The 17264-nt window shown below is 39.6% G+C and overlaps 1 protein-coding gene across 1 annotated transcript in view; it reads left to right on the top strand.

Annotated features, from left to right (window-relative positions):
* SRGAP1 (SLIT-ROBO Rho GTPase activating protein 1) overlaps positions 1–17264 on the top strand; it is a 319302-nt gene that overhangs the window by 239336 nt on the left and 62702 nt on the right. The window contains exons 9-10 of the mRNA XM_010386925.2: positions 10268–10465; positions 11600–11684. Coding sequence (XP_010385227.1) covers positions 10268–10465; positions 11600–11684 — 283 coding nt within the window. The remainder of the gene's footprint in view (positions 1–10267; positions 10466–11599; positions 11685–17264) is intronic.

Raw genomic sequence — 17264 nt, 5'->3', positions numbered from 1 at the left:
TAGGTGTCAGTGTCCCTGTTGATTCTCAATTAAGTGTGGTAGATGAGGGCCTTTATTTTTGTTTTATTTTTTTTAATTCTGACCCCAGTATCATACAATAGGAAGGGCCTTTATTAGCAAGTCATCTTCTCTCAATGCTATGCACTCCTACTTCTCAAAAAAAACTCCTTGTTGTAGCCCAAGAAGGCCAGGGTCTCTCTTTTCCCACTTTTTCCTCTGCCTGGAATGCCCTTTTTTCCAGTGAACACCTATTCACCTTTTAATACGTGCTCAAAATTTATCTTCTGAATGGTGCCTTCCGTGACTTCCTCAGACAGCACAGTATACTCTTTTGCCTGTGTTTTCTTACACATTTGTCAGTTTCAAGAGTTTAATTGAATAAAGGAATAATAGCATTTACTTTGTAGCATTTTAATTACTATATATGGCACAAGTACTTCCATTTTTTTAAAGTATTATAAATATAAAATTTATGGAGCTGTAGATAACATAGTCAAATATTTACCTTCCTTATTCAGTTATTAATTTAGTTATGCATAATTTAAATCATATATCAAACAGTGTTTTAATTTAGAAATACTGTTTTTTTCTCATTTTCACAATTTTATGAAGACTCTTCATATGTCCTGATATTGTTTATCATTACCAGAGCTACATTTTGAGTCATCAAGTACACTTTTCTCAGAGTATACCATCTTCACATCTATTTGTTTGAAATATAATGCTTTTAAACTTGTGCATGATACTGTCATTAGAAATTTGTCTACAAGCTGTAAGAGCCTATTTGACTAGTGTAGGATGGTGACTCTTTTAATTCAGTCTATAGATATTTAATTATGACCTCCTTAATTAATTACAGTATTTTAATGGTCATTAATATGCTTTTTGTCCAGCAGTATCTACCCTTTGCATTGTGCATAACCCCAGGAATGATGATTATCTATTAAATTTCTTTCCCTTCTTTTTTTTTTCATATTAATTCCATCACATGACCTTCTAAACATCCAAACTAGAACTAATTGCTACTGTTTCTTTCCCAAACATTATTTTGTTAAAAAAAAAAAAAAAAAAAAAAGTAATTGAAAAGATTTCCACTTCCTGTAATGATGGACTGGGTCACTCAACTGATTCCTTCAAATTTTATTTTCTAGGACAAGATGCATGGCCAGGCCTGCAACCTGTGATACAGGGAACCGTATCTTCCCAAAAGGAAGATCATCCAATATTTTGAACAGTAATAAAATCCACAGATTCTGAGCTATTAGTGCCCCTAATGGTTTGAGAAAATAAACATTCTCTTTGGAGGATAACCTCACCTTTGACCTCAAATAACTCTATAAAAAATATCTAGCAAAGATAGTTAGACAATGAAGAGATAAGAAACCATGAGTGATAGCCAGAAGAAATAATAGACAATAGAGACACACCCACAGGAACTCCAAATATTGGGATTACTAGAAACAAATGACAAAAGAACTATTTACAGTGTTCAAGGAGGTTTTTTTTGTTGTTGTTATTTTCTTGTTGTTGTTGTTTCCACTATTTATTTATTTTTTTTATTTATTTTTATTATACTTTAAGTTCTAGGGTACATGTGCATAACGTGCAGGTTTGTTACATATGTATACTTGTGCCATGTTGGTGTGCTGCACCCATCAACTCGTCAGCACCCATCAATTCATCATTTATATCATGTATAACTCCCCAATGCAATCCCTCCCCCCTCCCCCCTCCCCATGATAGGCCCCGATGTGTGATGTTCCCCTTCCCGAGTCCAAGTGATCTCATTGTTCAGTTCCCACCTATGAGTGAGAACATGCGGTGTTTGGTTTTCTGTTCTTGTGATAGTTTGCTAAGAATGATGGTTTCCAGCTGCATCCATGTCCCTACGAAGGACGCAAACTCATCCTTTTTTATGGCTGCATAATATTCCATGGTGTATATGTGCCACATTTTCCTAATCCAGTCTGTCACAGATGGACATTTGGGTTGATTCCAAGTCTTTGCTATTGTGAATAGTGCCACAATAAACATACGTGTGCATGTGTCTTTGTAGTAGAATAATTTATAATCCTTTGGGTATATACCCAGTAGTGGGATGGCTGGGTCATATGGTACATCTAGTTCTAGATCCTTGAGGAATCGCCATACTGTTTTCCATAATGGTTGAACTAGTTTACAATCCCACCAACAGTGTAAAAGTGTTCCTATTTCTCCACATCCTCTCCAGCACCTGTTGTTTCCTGACTTTTTAATGATTGCCATTCTAACTGGTGTGAGATGGTATCTCATTGTGGTTTTGATTTGCATTTCTCTGATGGCGAGTGATGATGAGCATTTTTTCATGTGTCTGTTGGCTGTATGAATGTCTTCTTTTGAGAAATGTCTGTTCATATCCTTTGCCCACTTTTTGATGGGGTTGTTTGTTTTTTTCTTGTAAATTTGTTTGAGTTCTTTGTAGATTCTGGATATTAGCCCTTTGTCAGATGAGTAGATTGCAAAAATTTTCTCCCATTCTGTAGGTTGCCTGTTCACTCTGATGGTAGTTTCTTTTGCGTGCAGAAGCTCTTTAGTTTAATTAGATCCCATTTGTCAATTTTGGCTTTTGCTGCCATTGCTTTTGGTGTTTTAGACATGAAGTCCTTGCCCATGCCTATGTCCTGAATGGTACTACCTAGGTTTTCTTCTAGGGTTTTTATGGTATTCGGTCTAACATTTAAGTCTCTAATCCATCTTGAATTAATCTTCATATAAGGAGTAAGGAAAGGATCCAGTTTCAGCTTTCTACTTATGGCTAGCCAATTTTCACACCACCATTTATTAAATAGGGAATCCTTTCCCCATTTCTTGTTTCTCTCAGGTTTGTCAAAGATCACATGGCTGTAGATGTGTGGTATTATTTCTGAGAACTCTGTTCTGTTCCATTGGTCTATATCTCTGTTTTGGTACCAGTACCATGCTGTTTTGGTTACTGTAGCCTTGTAGTATAGTTTGAAGTCAGGTAGCGTGACGCCTCCAGCTTTGTCCTTTTGACTTAGGATTGTCTTGGCAATGCGGGCTCTTTTTTGGTTCCATATGAACTTTAAAGCAGTTTTTTCCAATTCTGTGAAGAAACTCATTGGTAGCTTGATGGGGATGGCATTGAATCTATAAATAACCTTGGGCAGTATGGCCATTTTCACGATATTGATTTTTCCTATCCATGAGCATGGTATGTTCTTCCATTTGTTTGTGTCCTCTTTGATTTCACTGAGCAGTGGTTTGTAGTTCTCCTTGAAGAGGTCCTTTACATCCCTTGTAAGTTGGATTCCTAGGTATTTTATTCTCTTTGAAGCAATTGTGAGTGGAAGTTCATTCCTGATTTGGCTCTCTGCTTGTCTGTTACTGGTGTATAAGAATGCTTGTGATTTTTGCACATTAATTTTGTATCCTGAGACTTTGCTGAAGTTGCTTATCAGCTTAAGGAGATTTTGGGCTGAGACGATGGGGTTTTCTAAATATACAATCATGTCATCTGCAAACAGGGACAATTTAACTTCTTCTTTTCCTAACTGGATACCCTTGATTTCTTTCTCTTGCCTGATTGCCCTAGCCAGAACTTCCAACACTATGTTGAATAGGAGTGGTGAGAGAGGGCATCCCTGTCTTGTGCCAGTTTTCAAAGGGAATTTTTCCAGTTTTTGCCCATTCAGTATGATATTGGCTGTGGGTTTGTCATAAATAGCTCTTATTATGTTGAGGTACGTTCCCTCAATACCGAATTTATTGAGCGTTTTTAACATGAAGGGCTGTTGAATTTTGTCAAAAGCCTTTTCTGCATCTATTGAGATAATCATGTGGTTCTTGTCTTTGGTTCTGTTTATATGCTGGATCACGTTTATTGATTTGCGAATGTTGAACCAGCCTTGCATCCCAGGGATGAAGCCCACTTGATCATGGTGGATAAGCTTTTTGATGTGCTGCTGAATCCAGTTTGCCAGTATTTTATTGAGGATTTTTGCATTGATGTTCATCAGTGATATTGATCTAAAATTCTCTTTTTTTGTTGTGTCTCTGCCAGGCTTTGGTATCAGAATGATGTTGGCCTCACAAAATGAGTTAGGGAGGATTCCCTCGTTTTCAATTGATTGGAATAGTTTCAGAAGGAATGAATGGTACCAGCTCCTCCTTGTACCTCTGGTAGAATTCAGCTGTGAATCCATCTGGTCCTGGACTTTTTTTGGTTGGTAGGCTATTAATTGTTGCCTCAATTTCAGAGCCTGCTATTGGTCTATTCAGGGATTCAAGTTCTTCCTGGTTTAGTCTTGGAAGAGTGTAAGTGTCCGGGAAATTATCCATTTCTTCTAGATTTTCTAGTTGATTTGCGTAGAGGTGTTTATAGTATTCTCTGATGGTAGTTTGTATTTCTGTGGGGTCGGTGGTGATATCCCCTTTATCATTTTTTATTGCGTCTATTTGATTCCTCTCTCTTTTCTTCTTTATTAGTCTTGCTAGCTAGCGGTCTGTCAATTTTGTTGATCTTTTCAAAAAACCAACTCCTGGATTCATTGATTTTTTGGAGGGTTTTTTGTGTCTCTATCTCCTTCAGTTCTGCTCTGATCTTAGTTATTTCTTGCCTTCTGCTAGCTTTTGAATGTGTTTGCTCTTTCCTCTCTAGTTCTTTTAATTGTGATGTTAGAGTGTCAATTTTAGATCTTTCCTGCTTTCTCTTGTGGGCATTTAGTGCTATAAATTTCCCTCTACACACTGCTTTAAATATGTCCCAGAGATTCTGGTATGTTGTATCTTTGTTCTCATTGGTTTCAAAGAACATCTTTATTTCTGCTTTCATTTCGTTATGTACCCAGTAGTCATTCAGGAGCAGGTTGTTCAGTTTCCATGTAGTTGAGCGGTTTTGATTGAGTTTCTTAGTCCTGAGTTCTAGTTTGATTGCACTGTGGTCTGAGAGACAGTTTGTTATAATTTCTGTTCTTTTACATTTACTGAGGAGTGCTTTACTTCCAATTATGTGGTCAATTTTGGAATAAGTGCGATGTGGTGCTGAGAAGAATGTATATTCTGTTGATTTGGGGTGGAGAGTTCTATAGATGTCTATTAGGTCCGCTTGGTGCAGAGATGAGTTCAATTCCTGGATATCCTTGTTACCTTTCTGTGTCGTTGATCTGTCTAATGCTGACAGTGGAGTGGGAGTCTAAGTCTCTTTGTAAGTCTCTAAGGACTTGCTTTATGAATCTGGGTGCTCCTGTATTGGGTGCATATATATTTAGGAGAGTTAGCTCTTCCTGTTGAATTGATCCCTTTACCATTATGTAATGGCCTTCTTTGTCTCTTTTGATCTTTGATGATTTAAAGTCTGTTTTATCAGAGACTAGGATTGCAACCCCTGCTTTTTTTTGTTCTCCATTTGCTTGGTAGATCTTCCTCCATCCCTTTATTTTGAGCCTATGTATGTCTCTGCATGTGAGATGGGTCTCCTGAATACAGCAGACTGATGGGTCTTGACTCTTTATCCAGTTTGCCAGTCTGTGTCTTTTAATTGGAGCATTTAGTCCATTAACATTTAAGGTTAATATGGTTATGTGTGAACTTGATCCTGCCATTATGATATTAACTGGTTATTTTGCTCGTTAGTTGATGCAGTTTCTTCCTAGCCTCGATGGTCTTTACATTTTGGCATGTTTTTGCAATGGCTGGTACCGGTTGTTCCTTTCCATGTTTAGGGCTTCCTTCAGGGTCTCTTGTAAGGCAGGCCTGGTGGTGACAAAATCTCTAAGCATTTGCTTATCTGTAAAGGATTTTATTTCTCCTTCACTTATGAAACTTAGTTTGGCTGGATATGAAATTCTGGGTTGAAAATTCTTTTCTTTAAGAACGTTGAATATTGGCCCCCACTCTCTCCTGGCTTGTAGAGTTTCTGCCGAGAGATCTGCTGTTAGTCTGATGGGCTTCCCTTTGTGGGTAACCCGACCTTTCTCTCTGGCTGCCCTTAAGATTTTTTCCTTCATTTCAACTTTGGTGAATCTGGCAATTATGTGTCTTGGAGTTGCTCTTCTGGAGGAGTATCTTTGTGGCATTCTCTGTATTTCCTGAATTTGAATGTTGGCCTGCCCTACTAGGTTGGGGAAGTTCTCCTGGATGATATCCTGAAGAGTGTTTTCCAACTTGGTTCCATTTTCCCCCCCACTTTCAGGCACCCCAATCAGACGTAGATTTGGTCTTTTTACATAATCCCATACTTCTTGCAGGCTTTGTTCATTTCTTTTTCTTCTTTTTTCTTTTGGTTTCTCTTCTCACTTCATTTCATTCATTTGATCCTCAATCGCTGATACTCTTTCTTCCAGTTGATCGAGTGGGTTACTGAAGCTTGTGCATTTGTCACGTATTTCTCGTGTCATGGTTTTCATCTCTGTCATTTCGTTTATGACCTTCTCTGCATTAATTAGTCTAGCTGTCAATTCTTCCACTCTTTTTTCAAGATTTGTAGTTTCTTTGCACTGGGTACGTAATTCCTCCTTTAGCTCTGAGAAGTTTGATGGACTGAAGCCTTCTTCTCTCATGTTGTCAAAGTCATTCTCTGACCAGCTTTGATCCGTTGCTGGCGATGAGCTGCGCTCCTTTGCAGGGGCAGATGCACTCTTATTTTTTGAATTTCCAGTTTTTCTGCCCTGCTTTTTCCCCATCTTTGTGGTTTTATCTGTCTCTGGTCTTTGATGATGGTGACGTACTGATGGGGTTTTGGTATAGGTGTCCTTCCTGTTTGATAGTTTTCCTTCTGACAGTCAGGACCCTCAGCTATAGGTCTGTTGGAGATTGCTTGAGGTCCACTCTAGACCCTGTTTGCCTGGGTATCAGCAGCAGAGGTTGCAGAAGAGAGAATATTGCTGAACAGCGAGTGTACCTGTCTGATTCTTACTTTGGAAGCTTCCTCTCAGGGGTGTACTCCACCCTGTGAGGTGTGGGGTGTCAGACTGCCCCTAGTGGGGGATGTCTCCCAGTTAGGCTACTCAGGGGTCAGGGACCCACTTGAGCAGTCAGTCTGTCCGTTCTCAGATCTCAGCCTCCATGTTGGGAGATCCACTGTTCTCTTCAAAGCTGTCAGACAGAGTCGTTTGCGTCTGCACAGGCCTCTGCTGCTTCCCCTGTTGTTTTTTAGCTGTGCCCTGTCCCCAGAGGTGGAGTCTACAGAGACAGGCAGGTTTCCTTGAGCTGCTGTGAGCTCCACCCAGTTTGAGCTTCCCAGCGGCTTTGTTTACCTACTTAAGCCTCAGCAATGGCGGGCGCCCCTCCCCCAGCCTCGCTGCTGCCTTGCGGTTAGATGGCTGCAGACTGCTGTGTTAGCAATGAGGGAGGCTCCGTGGGCGTGGGACCCTCCCGGCCACGTGTGGGATATATTCTTCTGGTGTGCCCGTTTGCTTAAAGCGCAGTATTGGGGTGGGAATTACCCGATTTTCCAGGTGTTGTGTGTCTCAGTTCCCCTGGCTAGGAAAAGGGATTCCCTTTCCCCTTGTGCTTCCCGGGTGAGGCGATGCCTCGCCCTGCTTCAGCTCTCGCTGGTCGGGCTGCAGCAGCTGACCAGCACCGATTGTCCGGCACTCCCTAGTGAGATGACCCCAGTACCTCAGTTGAAAACGCAGAAATCACCAGTCTTCTGTGTCGCTCGCGCTGGGAGTTGGAGACTGGAGCTGTTCCTATATCTCAAGGAGTTTTTTAAAAGCCAAGCTTAGATTTCATCTGGAAATCATAAGCACTAAAATAACAGATTTGAGAATGAGCTACATAGGAATTCTAGCACTGAGAAATAACCAAAATTAAGAAAGCAGTGGGTGAGTTTAACATCAAATAGAGCTAAAAAATAAAAATTAAAGAAGACAAATCAGAAGAAATAATGAAAACACAGCGTGAAAAACAAAAGATAATAAAATACTGAAAAGAAGAATAAGAGATATAGAGAACACAGTGATGTCTAATATGCTAATTCAACTCCCAGAAACAAAAAAAATTTTTTTTTTTTTTTTTTTTTTTTTTTTTGAGACAGAGTCTTGCTTTCTCGCCCAGGCTGGAGTGCAATGGCACGATCTCGGCTCACTGCAACCTCTGCCTCCTGGGTTCAAGCAATTCTTCTGACTCAGCCTCCCAAGTAGCTGGGATTACAGGCATATTCCACCACACCCTGCTATTTTGTATTTTCAGTAGAGATGGGGTTTCACCATATTGGCCAGGCTGGTCTCGAACTCCTGACTTCAAGAGATCCACTGCCTCGGCCTCCCAAAGTGCTGGGATTATAGGTGTGAGCCACCGCGCCCCATCCAGAAAGAAAAATAAGAATATAGAGTCACTATTTGAAAAGATAAACGCTGCAAACTTACGAAAGTCTATGAAAAACATCACACAAATTCAAGCAGTGCAAGAAATTCCAGGCAGAATGTATTTTTTAAATCCTTACCTAGATATATTACAGTGAAACTGTAGAAACCCAAAGATGAATAGAAAATTATAAAAGCAGCTGGAAAAAGAAAGCAGATTTTATTCAAAGCAGTGACAGACTGACAGTAACCTTCTCACTCAACAGGAACATGGAAGCCACAACAGAGTACAGTGGTATCTTTCTAATATACAAAAAGAAAATAACTGCTGCACAGAAAAAAATATTTAATAAATGAAGGTGAAATAAAAGATATTGTCAAGTTAACAAAACAGACACATACTAAAACGAATTTCTAAAGGGTACCCTTAAAATATAAGCACTGGATATCCAAGAATGTAATAAATACATGGATGATGCTTCATGAATATTGGCTACATAAAATAATAATGTCTTAAATTTAAATATATGAATATGTATATTCTATTATAATACATTACAAAAATAGCATATAAATCAGGAGGAGTAAATGAAGTTAAGGTGTTCTAAACTCTTTACGTGGTGTGACAGAACCAAAAAGCTATCAATTTACATTACACTTTGATAAGCAAAGGTAGAATATGACCTTCAGTGAATAAAAAGACTACTAGAAGATTAATAAATAAATAAGCTCCTATCTCATGGCTATGAGATAGGAAAATATTTCTTAAATAGGACACAAGAAACACTAAAAGGAAAGAATTGATAAATGCATTATATTAAAATTAGAATCTTTGTTCATCTGGACACTATTGAAAGAGGGAAAAACACAGCACAGAGTGGGGAAAAATATTTGCAACACATACAACTACAAAAAGATTCATATCCGTATCAACAAATCATTAAGAAAAAGACTCATAACTTAGAAAATGGAGAAAGAGATTTGAACAAAGTGTTCTCAATTAAGGAGATCCAGATTGCCTTAAACATATGATAATGTGCTCAATCTCATGTATCAGGGAAATGCATATTCAAACCACAGTGAGATACCACTGCACACCCAACACAATTGTTTAAATTTAAAAGAAAGACTCACAATACCAACTGTTGATGAGGACGTGGAATCGCAGAGATTCTTCCACTCTGCTGGTGACAATATAAATTACAATCATTTTGGAAAACAGTTTAGCAGCAATTCTATTCATATATGTGTGACTAAACAAAAATGTGTTTATAGCAGTATTATACAAAATAGCCCACAACTGAAAAAAAGCATCTATCAATAGTAAAATGGATGAATTACAGTTTATTCCTACAATGAATAGCAATGAAACATACTCACAAGAAGTGAGTGTATCTCACACTGAGCAAAAGGAAGACAAAAATTATACATCCTGTAGGATTTCATTCATGTAAAGTGCAAGAAAGGGCAAAACTAATATCTAATCTTAGAAATCCAGGTAATGGAGGAGGAGAGGGAATAGGTGTATGGTAACTGGGAGAGGCACTAGCGGGCTCGTAATATACTTTTTCTTAGTCTGATTGTTACTCACATAGGTGTGTTCCCTTTGTGATAATTCATCATCAAGCTGCACACTTATGGTCCGTGTGTTTTTCTATATGTAGTTTGACTTCAATTAAAAATGTTAAGACAAAAAAGTAATTGAGAGAGTACCCAGTAATATATGAGATTTATAAGGACTGAAATATAAAGCAATAACCTCCTTAGGATGATTTTGAAGAAATCCTTCCCTTAAACTGGTGATATGGAGTGTTTTTTACCTTTGTTTCTCTCCTAATAGACTGTGAATTTGGTGGGGACAGGCCCTGTGTAGTCATCGCTGCCTGACAGAGAGAGAGGACTCTCCCTGTTTGTGGGATTCATGAAATAATGTACTAATGTGAGAAATGTATTTCTGTCCCCAGGTTAAGAAAACGACTGAAGCCACCTTGCAGACAATACAAGATATGGTCACCATCGAGGACTATGATGTTTCTGAATGCTTCCAGCACAGTCGCTCCACAGAATCTGTGAAGTCCACTGTCTCTGAAACCTACCTGAGTAAACCCAGCATCGCCAAGAGAAGAGCCAACCAGCAGGAAACCGAACAATTCTACTTCATGGTGCGCCCGCCACTTCCCAAGCTGCTCGACAGAGCTCAGATCTAGGATTCCCAAATGCCGCTTCTATAGTCGCATCCGAATCATCTGGGGGTCTTTTTGTTAAAATAGACTCCTGTCTACCATCAGAGTTCCTGATTCAGTCAGTCTCGGAAAGAGTTTAGGAGTTATTTAGGTGTTAATTAGTTAGTTAGGAGTTAGTTAGTTAGTTAGTTAGAGGACTGGTATAAAACAGTACTTTTAGCTGGGCACAGTGGCTCATGCCTGCAATCCCAACACTTGGGAGGCTGAGGAGGGAGGATCATTTGAGCCCAGGAGTTTGGGACCAGCCTGGGCATCATGGCAAAACCCCGTCTCTACAAAACATATATATATATATATATATTAGCCGGCAGGCATAATGACGTGCAACTGTAGTCCCAGCTGCTTGGGAGGCTGAGGTGGGAGGATCGCTTAAGCCCAGGAGGCAGAGGTTACAGTGAGCTGAGATCACTCTACTGCACTCCATCCTAGGCAAGAGAGTGAGTCCCCAACTCTAAAATTTAAAAACACACAGTACTTTTAAACTTTAGTATCCATACATGTCACCAGGAGAGCTGGTGAAAGTGCCAGTTCTAATTTCCAGAGGTCTGGTACAGAAGGAACCTGAGAGTGTGCCTCTCTCCTAGGCTCCCAAGGTTGGCTGATGCTGCTGGTCTGCAGAACACACTTCAAGTAACAAGTTTCTAGGATCTAGAAGATCAAAGTGGCTGGATTTTAGATCTATGAAAAGTTCCTTGACATTGAATAATTTTTAAAAATTAAAAATTAGGCTGCGTGCAGTGGCTCATGCCTGTAATCCCAGCACTTTGGGAGGCCGAGGCAGGCGGATCACATGAGGTCAAGAGTTCAAGACAAGCCTGGCCAATATGGAGAAACCCCATCTCTACTAAAAATACAAAAATAAGCCAGGCATGGTGGCAGGCGCTTGTAATCCCAGCTCCTCAGGAGGCTGAGGCAGGAGAATCACTTGAACCCTGGAGGCAGAGGTTGCAGTGAGCCAAGATCGAGCCACTGCACTCCAACCTGGGCGACAAGAGTGAAACTCTGTCTCAAAAAAGAAAAAAAAAAATTTTAAATTATTCTTGCCTTTTGCAGAAACTCAGAGAATATTTGGAAGGCAGTAATCTCATCACGAAACTTCAAGCCAAACATGACTTGCTGCAGAGGACTCTGGGAGAAGGTGAGTTATCCAAGATGTATAGGAAGATGACCTGGATGATACATCGTATCATGTATGTATTCCAGAAAGAGTATGAATTGTATTTTTGTGCTTTAAGAAGCAGAGGACACTCTGTGTTTCGATTTGGTTTCATTTGTGTATGTCATGATTAAGTTCTCCTGGCACTATTTTCTTCTAAAGCGTGGTGCTAACCTTCAGGAAGTATAGTGAAATCTAGGGAGGGCTGGAAAGTCAATACTGAGCTCCTATATAGTGAAATCTATCCCTCCTATATAAGTATAGTGAAATCTAGGGAGGGATCTTCAGAGCATGATGTTCCTGATGGTAGAAAAGTCTGGAGACGCTGCCCCTCCCCTACCTGCTGACCCCCCAGTCTCTTCTTCCTTCCCTTCTCAGGGTTCTGCACCCTTCCAACCCCACCCCTGTTTGTTTTAATGGGCGAGTATTTGTGGTTCCATCTATTCCCTGTTTAGACTCTGGAAACCAGTTAAACCAGTTTGGGTGATTTTTTTTTCTTTCAGTAGGCATCGGCTGTAGTTGAGAAACAATCTTACAGTATAAGTAGATTGCTATGTCTAATAATAGTAACAAAAACAACAACAACAGCTACAACTTGTAAGGCTTTCTCTGGGCCAGGCTTTGTTCTGAGTCGTATATTTTACTGTGCACTATTAATTTCTCCATTTTTACAAATGAGGAAACTGAGGGGGGGCATGGGAATATAGGCAAAGGGGACCGTATAAATGTTAATATTTCTCTTTGTCTTGATGAAATTTATTTATTTATTTATTTATTTATTTTATTATACTTTAAGTTCTAGGGTACATGTGCATAACGTGCAGGTTTGTTACATATGTATACTTGTGCCATGTTGGTGTGCTGCACCCATCAACTCGTCAGCACCCATCAATTTGTCATTTATATCAGGTATAACTCCCAATGCAATCCCTACCCCCTACCCCCTCCCCATGATAGGCCCCGATGTGTGATGTTCCCCTTCCCGAGTCCAAGTGATGTCATTGTTCAGTGCCCACCTATGAGTGAGAACATGCAGTGTTTGGTTTTCTCTTCTTGTGATAGTTTGCTAAGAATGATGGTTTCCAGCTGCATCCATGTCCCTACAAAGGACGCAAACTCATCCTTTTTTATGGCTGCATAATATTCCATGGTGTATATGTGCCACATTTTCTTAATCCAGTCTGTCACAGATGGACATTTGGGTTGATTCCAAGTCTTTGCTATTGTGAATAGTGCCGCAATAAACATACGTGTGCATGTGTCTTTAGAGCAGCATGATTTATAATCCTTTAGGTATATACCCAGTAGTGGGATGGCTGGGTCATATGGTACATCTAGTTCTAGATCCTTGAGGAATCACCATACTGTTTTCCATAATGGTTGAACTAGTTTACAATCCCACCAACAGTGTAAAAGTGTTCCTGTTTCTCCACATCCTCTCCAGCACCTGTTGTTTCCTGACTTTTTAATGATTGCCATTCTAACTGGTGTGAGATGGTATCTCATTGTGGTTTTGATTTGCATCTCTCTGATGGCCAGTGATGATGAGCATTTTTTCATGTGTCTGTTGGCTATATGAATGTCTTCTTTTGAGAAATGTCTGTTCATATCCTTTGCCCACTTTTTGATGGGGTTGTTTGTTTTTTTCTTGTAAATTTGTTTGAGTTCTTTGTAGATTCTGGATATTAGCCCTTTGTCAGATGAGTAGATTGCAAAAATTTTCTCCCATTCTGTAGGTTGCCTGTTCACTCTGATGGTAGTTTCTTTTGCTGTGCAGAAGCTCTTTAGTTTAATTAGATCCCATTTGTCAATTTTGGCTTTTGCTGCCATTGCTTTTGGTGTTTTAGACATGAAGTCCTTGCCCATGCCTATGTCCTGAATGGTACTACCTAGGTTTTCTTCTAGGGTTTTTATGGTATTCGGTCTAACATTTAAGTCTCTAATCCATCTTGAATTAATTTTCGTATAAGGAGTAAGGAAAGGATCCAGGTTCAGCTTTCTACTTATGGCTAGCCAATTTTCCCAGCACCATTTATTGAATAGGGAATCCTTTCCCCATTTCTTGTTTCTCTCAGGTTTGTCAAAGATCAGATGGCTGTAGATGTGTGGTATTATTTCTGAGAACTCTGTTCTGTTCCATTGGTCTATATCTCTGTTTTGGTACCAGTACCATGCTGTTTTGGTTACTGTACCCTTGTAGTATAGTTTGAAGTCAGGTAGCGACATGCCTCCAGCTTTGTTCTTGTGACTTAGGATTGTCTTGGCAATGCGGGCTCTTTTTTGGTTCCATATGAACTTTAAAGCCGTTTTTTCCAATTCTGTGAAGAAACTCATTGGTAACTTGATGGGGATGGTACTGAATCTATAAATAACCTTGGGCAGTATGGCCATTTTCACGATATTGATTCTTCCTATCCATGAGCATGGTATGTTCTTCCATTTGTTAGTGCCCTCTTTTATTTCACTGAGCAGTGGTTTGTAGTTCTCCTTGAAGAGGTCCTTTACATCCCTTGTAAGTTGGATTCCTAGGTATTTTATTCTCTTTGAAGCAATTGTGAATGGAAGTTCATTCATGATTTGGCTCTCTGTTTGTCTGATACTGGTGTATAATAACGCTTCTGATTTTTGCACATTAATTTTGTATCCTGAGACTTTGCTGAAGTTGCTTATCAGCTTAAGGAGATTTTGGGCTGAGACGATGGGGTTTTCTAAATATACAATCATGTCATCTGCAAACAGGGACAATTTGACTTCTTCTTTTCCTAACTGGATACCCTTGATTTCTTTCTCTTGCCTGATTGCCCTAGCCAGAACTTCCAACACTATGTTGAATAGGAGTGGTGAGAGAGGGCATCCCTGTCTTGTGCCAGTTTTCAAAGGGAATTTTTCCAGTTTTTGCCCATTCAGTATGATATTGGCTGTGGGTTTGTCATAAATAGCTCTTGTTATGTTGAGGTACGTTCCATCAATACCGAATTTATTGAGCGTTTTCATCATGAAGGGCTGTTGAATTTTGTCAAAAGCCTTTTCTGCATCTATTGAGATAATCATGTGGTTCTTGTCTTTGGTTCTGTTTATATGCTGGATCACGTTTATTGATTTGCGAATGTTGAACCAGCCTTGCATCCCAGGGATGAAGCCCACTTGATCATGGTGGATAAGCTTTTTGATGTGCTGCTGAATCCAGTTTGCCAGTATTTTACTGAGGATTTTTGCATCGATGTTCATCAGGGATATTGGTCTAAAATTCTCTTTTTTTGTTGTGTCTCTCCCAGGCTTTGGTATCAGGATGATGTTGGCCTCATAAAATGAGTTAGGGAGGATTCCCTCTTTTTCTATTGATTGGAATAGTTTCAGAAGGAATGGTACCAGCTCCTCCTTGTACCTCTGGTAGAATTCAGCTGTGAATCCATCTGGTCCTGGACTTTTTTTGGTTGGTAGGCTATTAATTATTGCCTCAATTTCAGAGCCTGTTATTGGTCTATTCAGGGATTCAAGTTCTTCCTGGTTTAGTCTTGGAAGAGTGTAAGTGTCCGGGAAATTATCCATTTCTTCTAGATTTTCTAGTTGATTTCCATAGAGGTGTTTATAGTATTCTCTGATGGTAGTTTGTATTTCTGTGGGGTCGGTGGTGATATCCCCTTTATCATTTTTTATTGCGTCTATTTGATTCCTCTCTCTTTTCTTCTTTATTGGTCTTGCTAGCTAGCGGTCTGTCAATTTGTTGATCTTTTCAAAAAACCAACTCCTGGATTCATTGATTTTTTTGGAGGGTTTTTTGTGTCTGTATCTCCTTCAGTTCTGCTCTGATCTTAGTTATTTCTTGCCTTCTGCTAGCTTTTGAATGTGTTTGCTCTTTCCTCTCTAGTTCTTTTAATTGTGATGTTAGAGTGTCAATTTTAGATCTTTCCTGCTTTCTCTTGTGGGCATTTAGTGCTATAAATTTCCCTCTACACACTGCTTTAAATGTGTCCCAGAGATTCTGGTATGTTGTATCTTTGTTCTCATTGGTTTCAAAGAACATCTTTATTTCTGCTTTCATTTCGTTATGTACCCAGTAGTCATTCAGGAGCAGGTTGTTCAGTTTCCATGTAGTTGAGCGGTTTTGATTGAGTTTCTTAGTCCTGAGTTCTAGTTTGATTGCACTGTGGTCTGAGAGACAGTTTGTTATAATTTCTGTTCTTTTACATTTACTGAGGAGTGCTTTACTTCCAATTATGTGGTCAATTTTGGAATAAGTGCGATGTGGTGCTGAGAAGAATGTATATTCTGTTGATTTGGGGTGGAGAGTTCTATAGATGTCTATTAGGTCCGCTTGGTGCAGAGATGAGTTCAATTCCTGGATATCCTTGTTAACTTTCTGTCTCGTTGATCTGTCTAATGTTGACAGTGGAGTGTTGAAGTCTCCCATTATTATTGTATGGGAGTCTAAGTCTCTTTGTAAGTCTCTAAGGACTTGCTTTGTGAATCTGGGTGCTCCTGTATTGGGTGCATATATATTTAGGATAGTTAGCTCTTCCTGTTGAATTGATCCCTTTACCATTATGTAATGGCCTTCTTTCTCTCTTTTGATCTTTGATGATTTAAAGTCTGTTTTATCAGAGACTAGGATTGCAACCCCTGCTTTTTTTTGTTCTCCATTTGCTTGGTAGATCTTCCTCCATCCCTTTATTTTGAGCCTATGTATGTCTCTGCATGTGAGATGGGTCTCCTGAATACAGCAGACTGATGGGTCTTGACTCTTTATCCAGTTTGCCAGTCTGTGTCTTTTAATTGGAGCATTTAGTCCATTAACATTTAAGGTTAATATGGTTATGTGTGAACTTGATCCTGCCATTATGATATTAACTGGTTATTTTGCTCGTTAGTTGATGCAGTTTCTTCCTAGCCTCGATGGTCTTTACATTTTGGCATGTTTTTGCAATGGCTGGTACCGGTTGTTCCTTTCCATGTTTAGGGCTTCCTTCAGGGTCTCTTGTAAGGCAGGCCTGGTGGTGACAAAATCTCTAAGCATTTGCTTATCTGTAAAGGATTTTATTTCTCCTTCACTTATGAAACTTAGTTTGGCTGGATATGAAATTCTGGGTTGAAAATTCTTTTCTTTAAGAACGTTGAATATTGGCCCCCACTCTCTCCTGGCTTGTAGAGTTTCTGCCGAGAGATCTGCTGTTAGTCTGATGGGCTTCCCTTTGTGGGTAACCTGACCTTTCTCTCTGGCTGCCCTTAAGATTTTTTCCTTCATTTCAACTTTGGTGAATCTGGCAATTATGTGTCTTGGAGTTGCTCTTCTGGAGGAGTATCTTTGTGGCATTCTCTGTATTTCCTGAATTTGAATGTTGGCCTGCCCTACTAGGTTGGGGAAGTTCTCCTGGATGATATCCTGAAGAGTGTTTTCCAACTTGGTTCCATTTTCCCCCTCACTTTCAGGCACCCCAATCAGACGTAGATTTGGTCTTTTTATATAATCCCATACTTCTTGCAGGCTTTGTTCATTTCTTTTTTTTCTTTTTTCTTTTGGTTTCTCTTCTCACTTCATTTCATTCATTTGATCCTCAATCGCTG

This window comes from Rhinopithecus roxellana, chromosome 10 (assembly GCF_007565055.1).
Source record: "Rhinopithecus roxellana isolate Shanxi Qingling chromosome 10, ASM756505v1, whole genome shotgun sequence".
Lineage (NCBI taxonomy): Eukaryota > Metazoa > Chordata > Mammalia > Primates > Cercopithecidae > Rhinopithecus > Rhinopithecus roxellana.
Note: the sequence above shows the minus strand (reverse complement) of the source record. Positions and strands in the feature narration are given on the sequence as shown.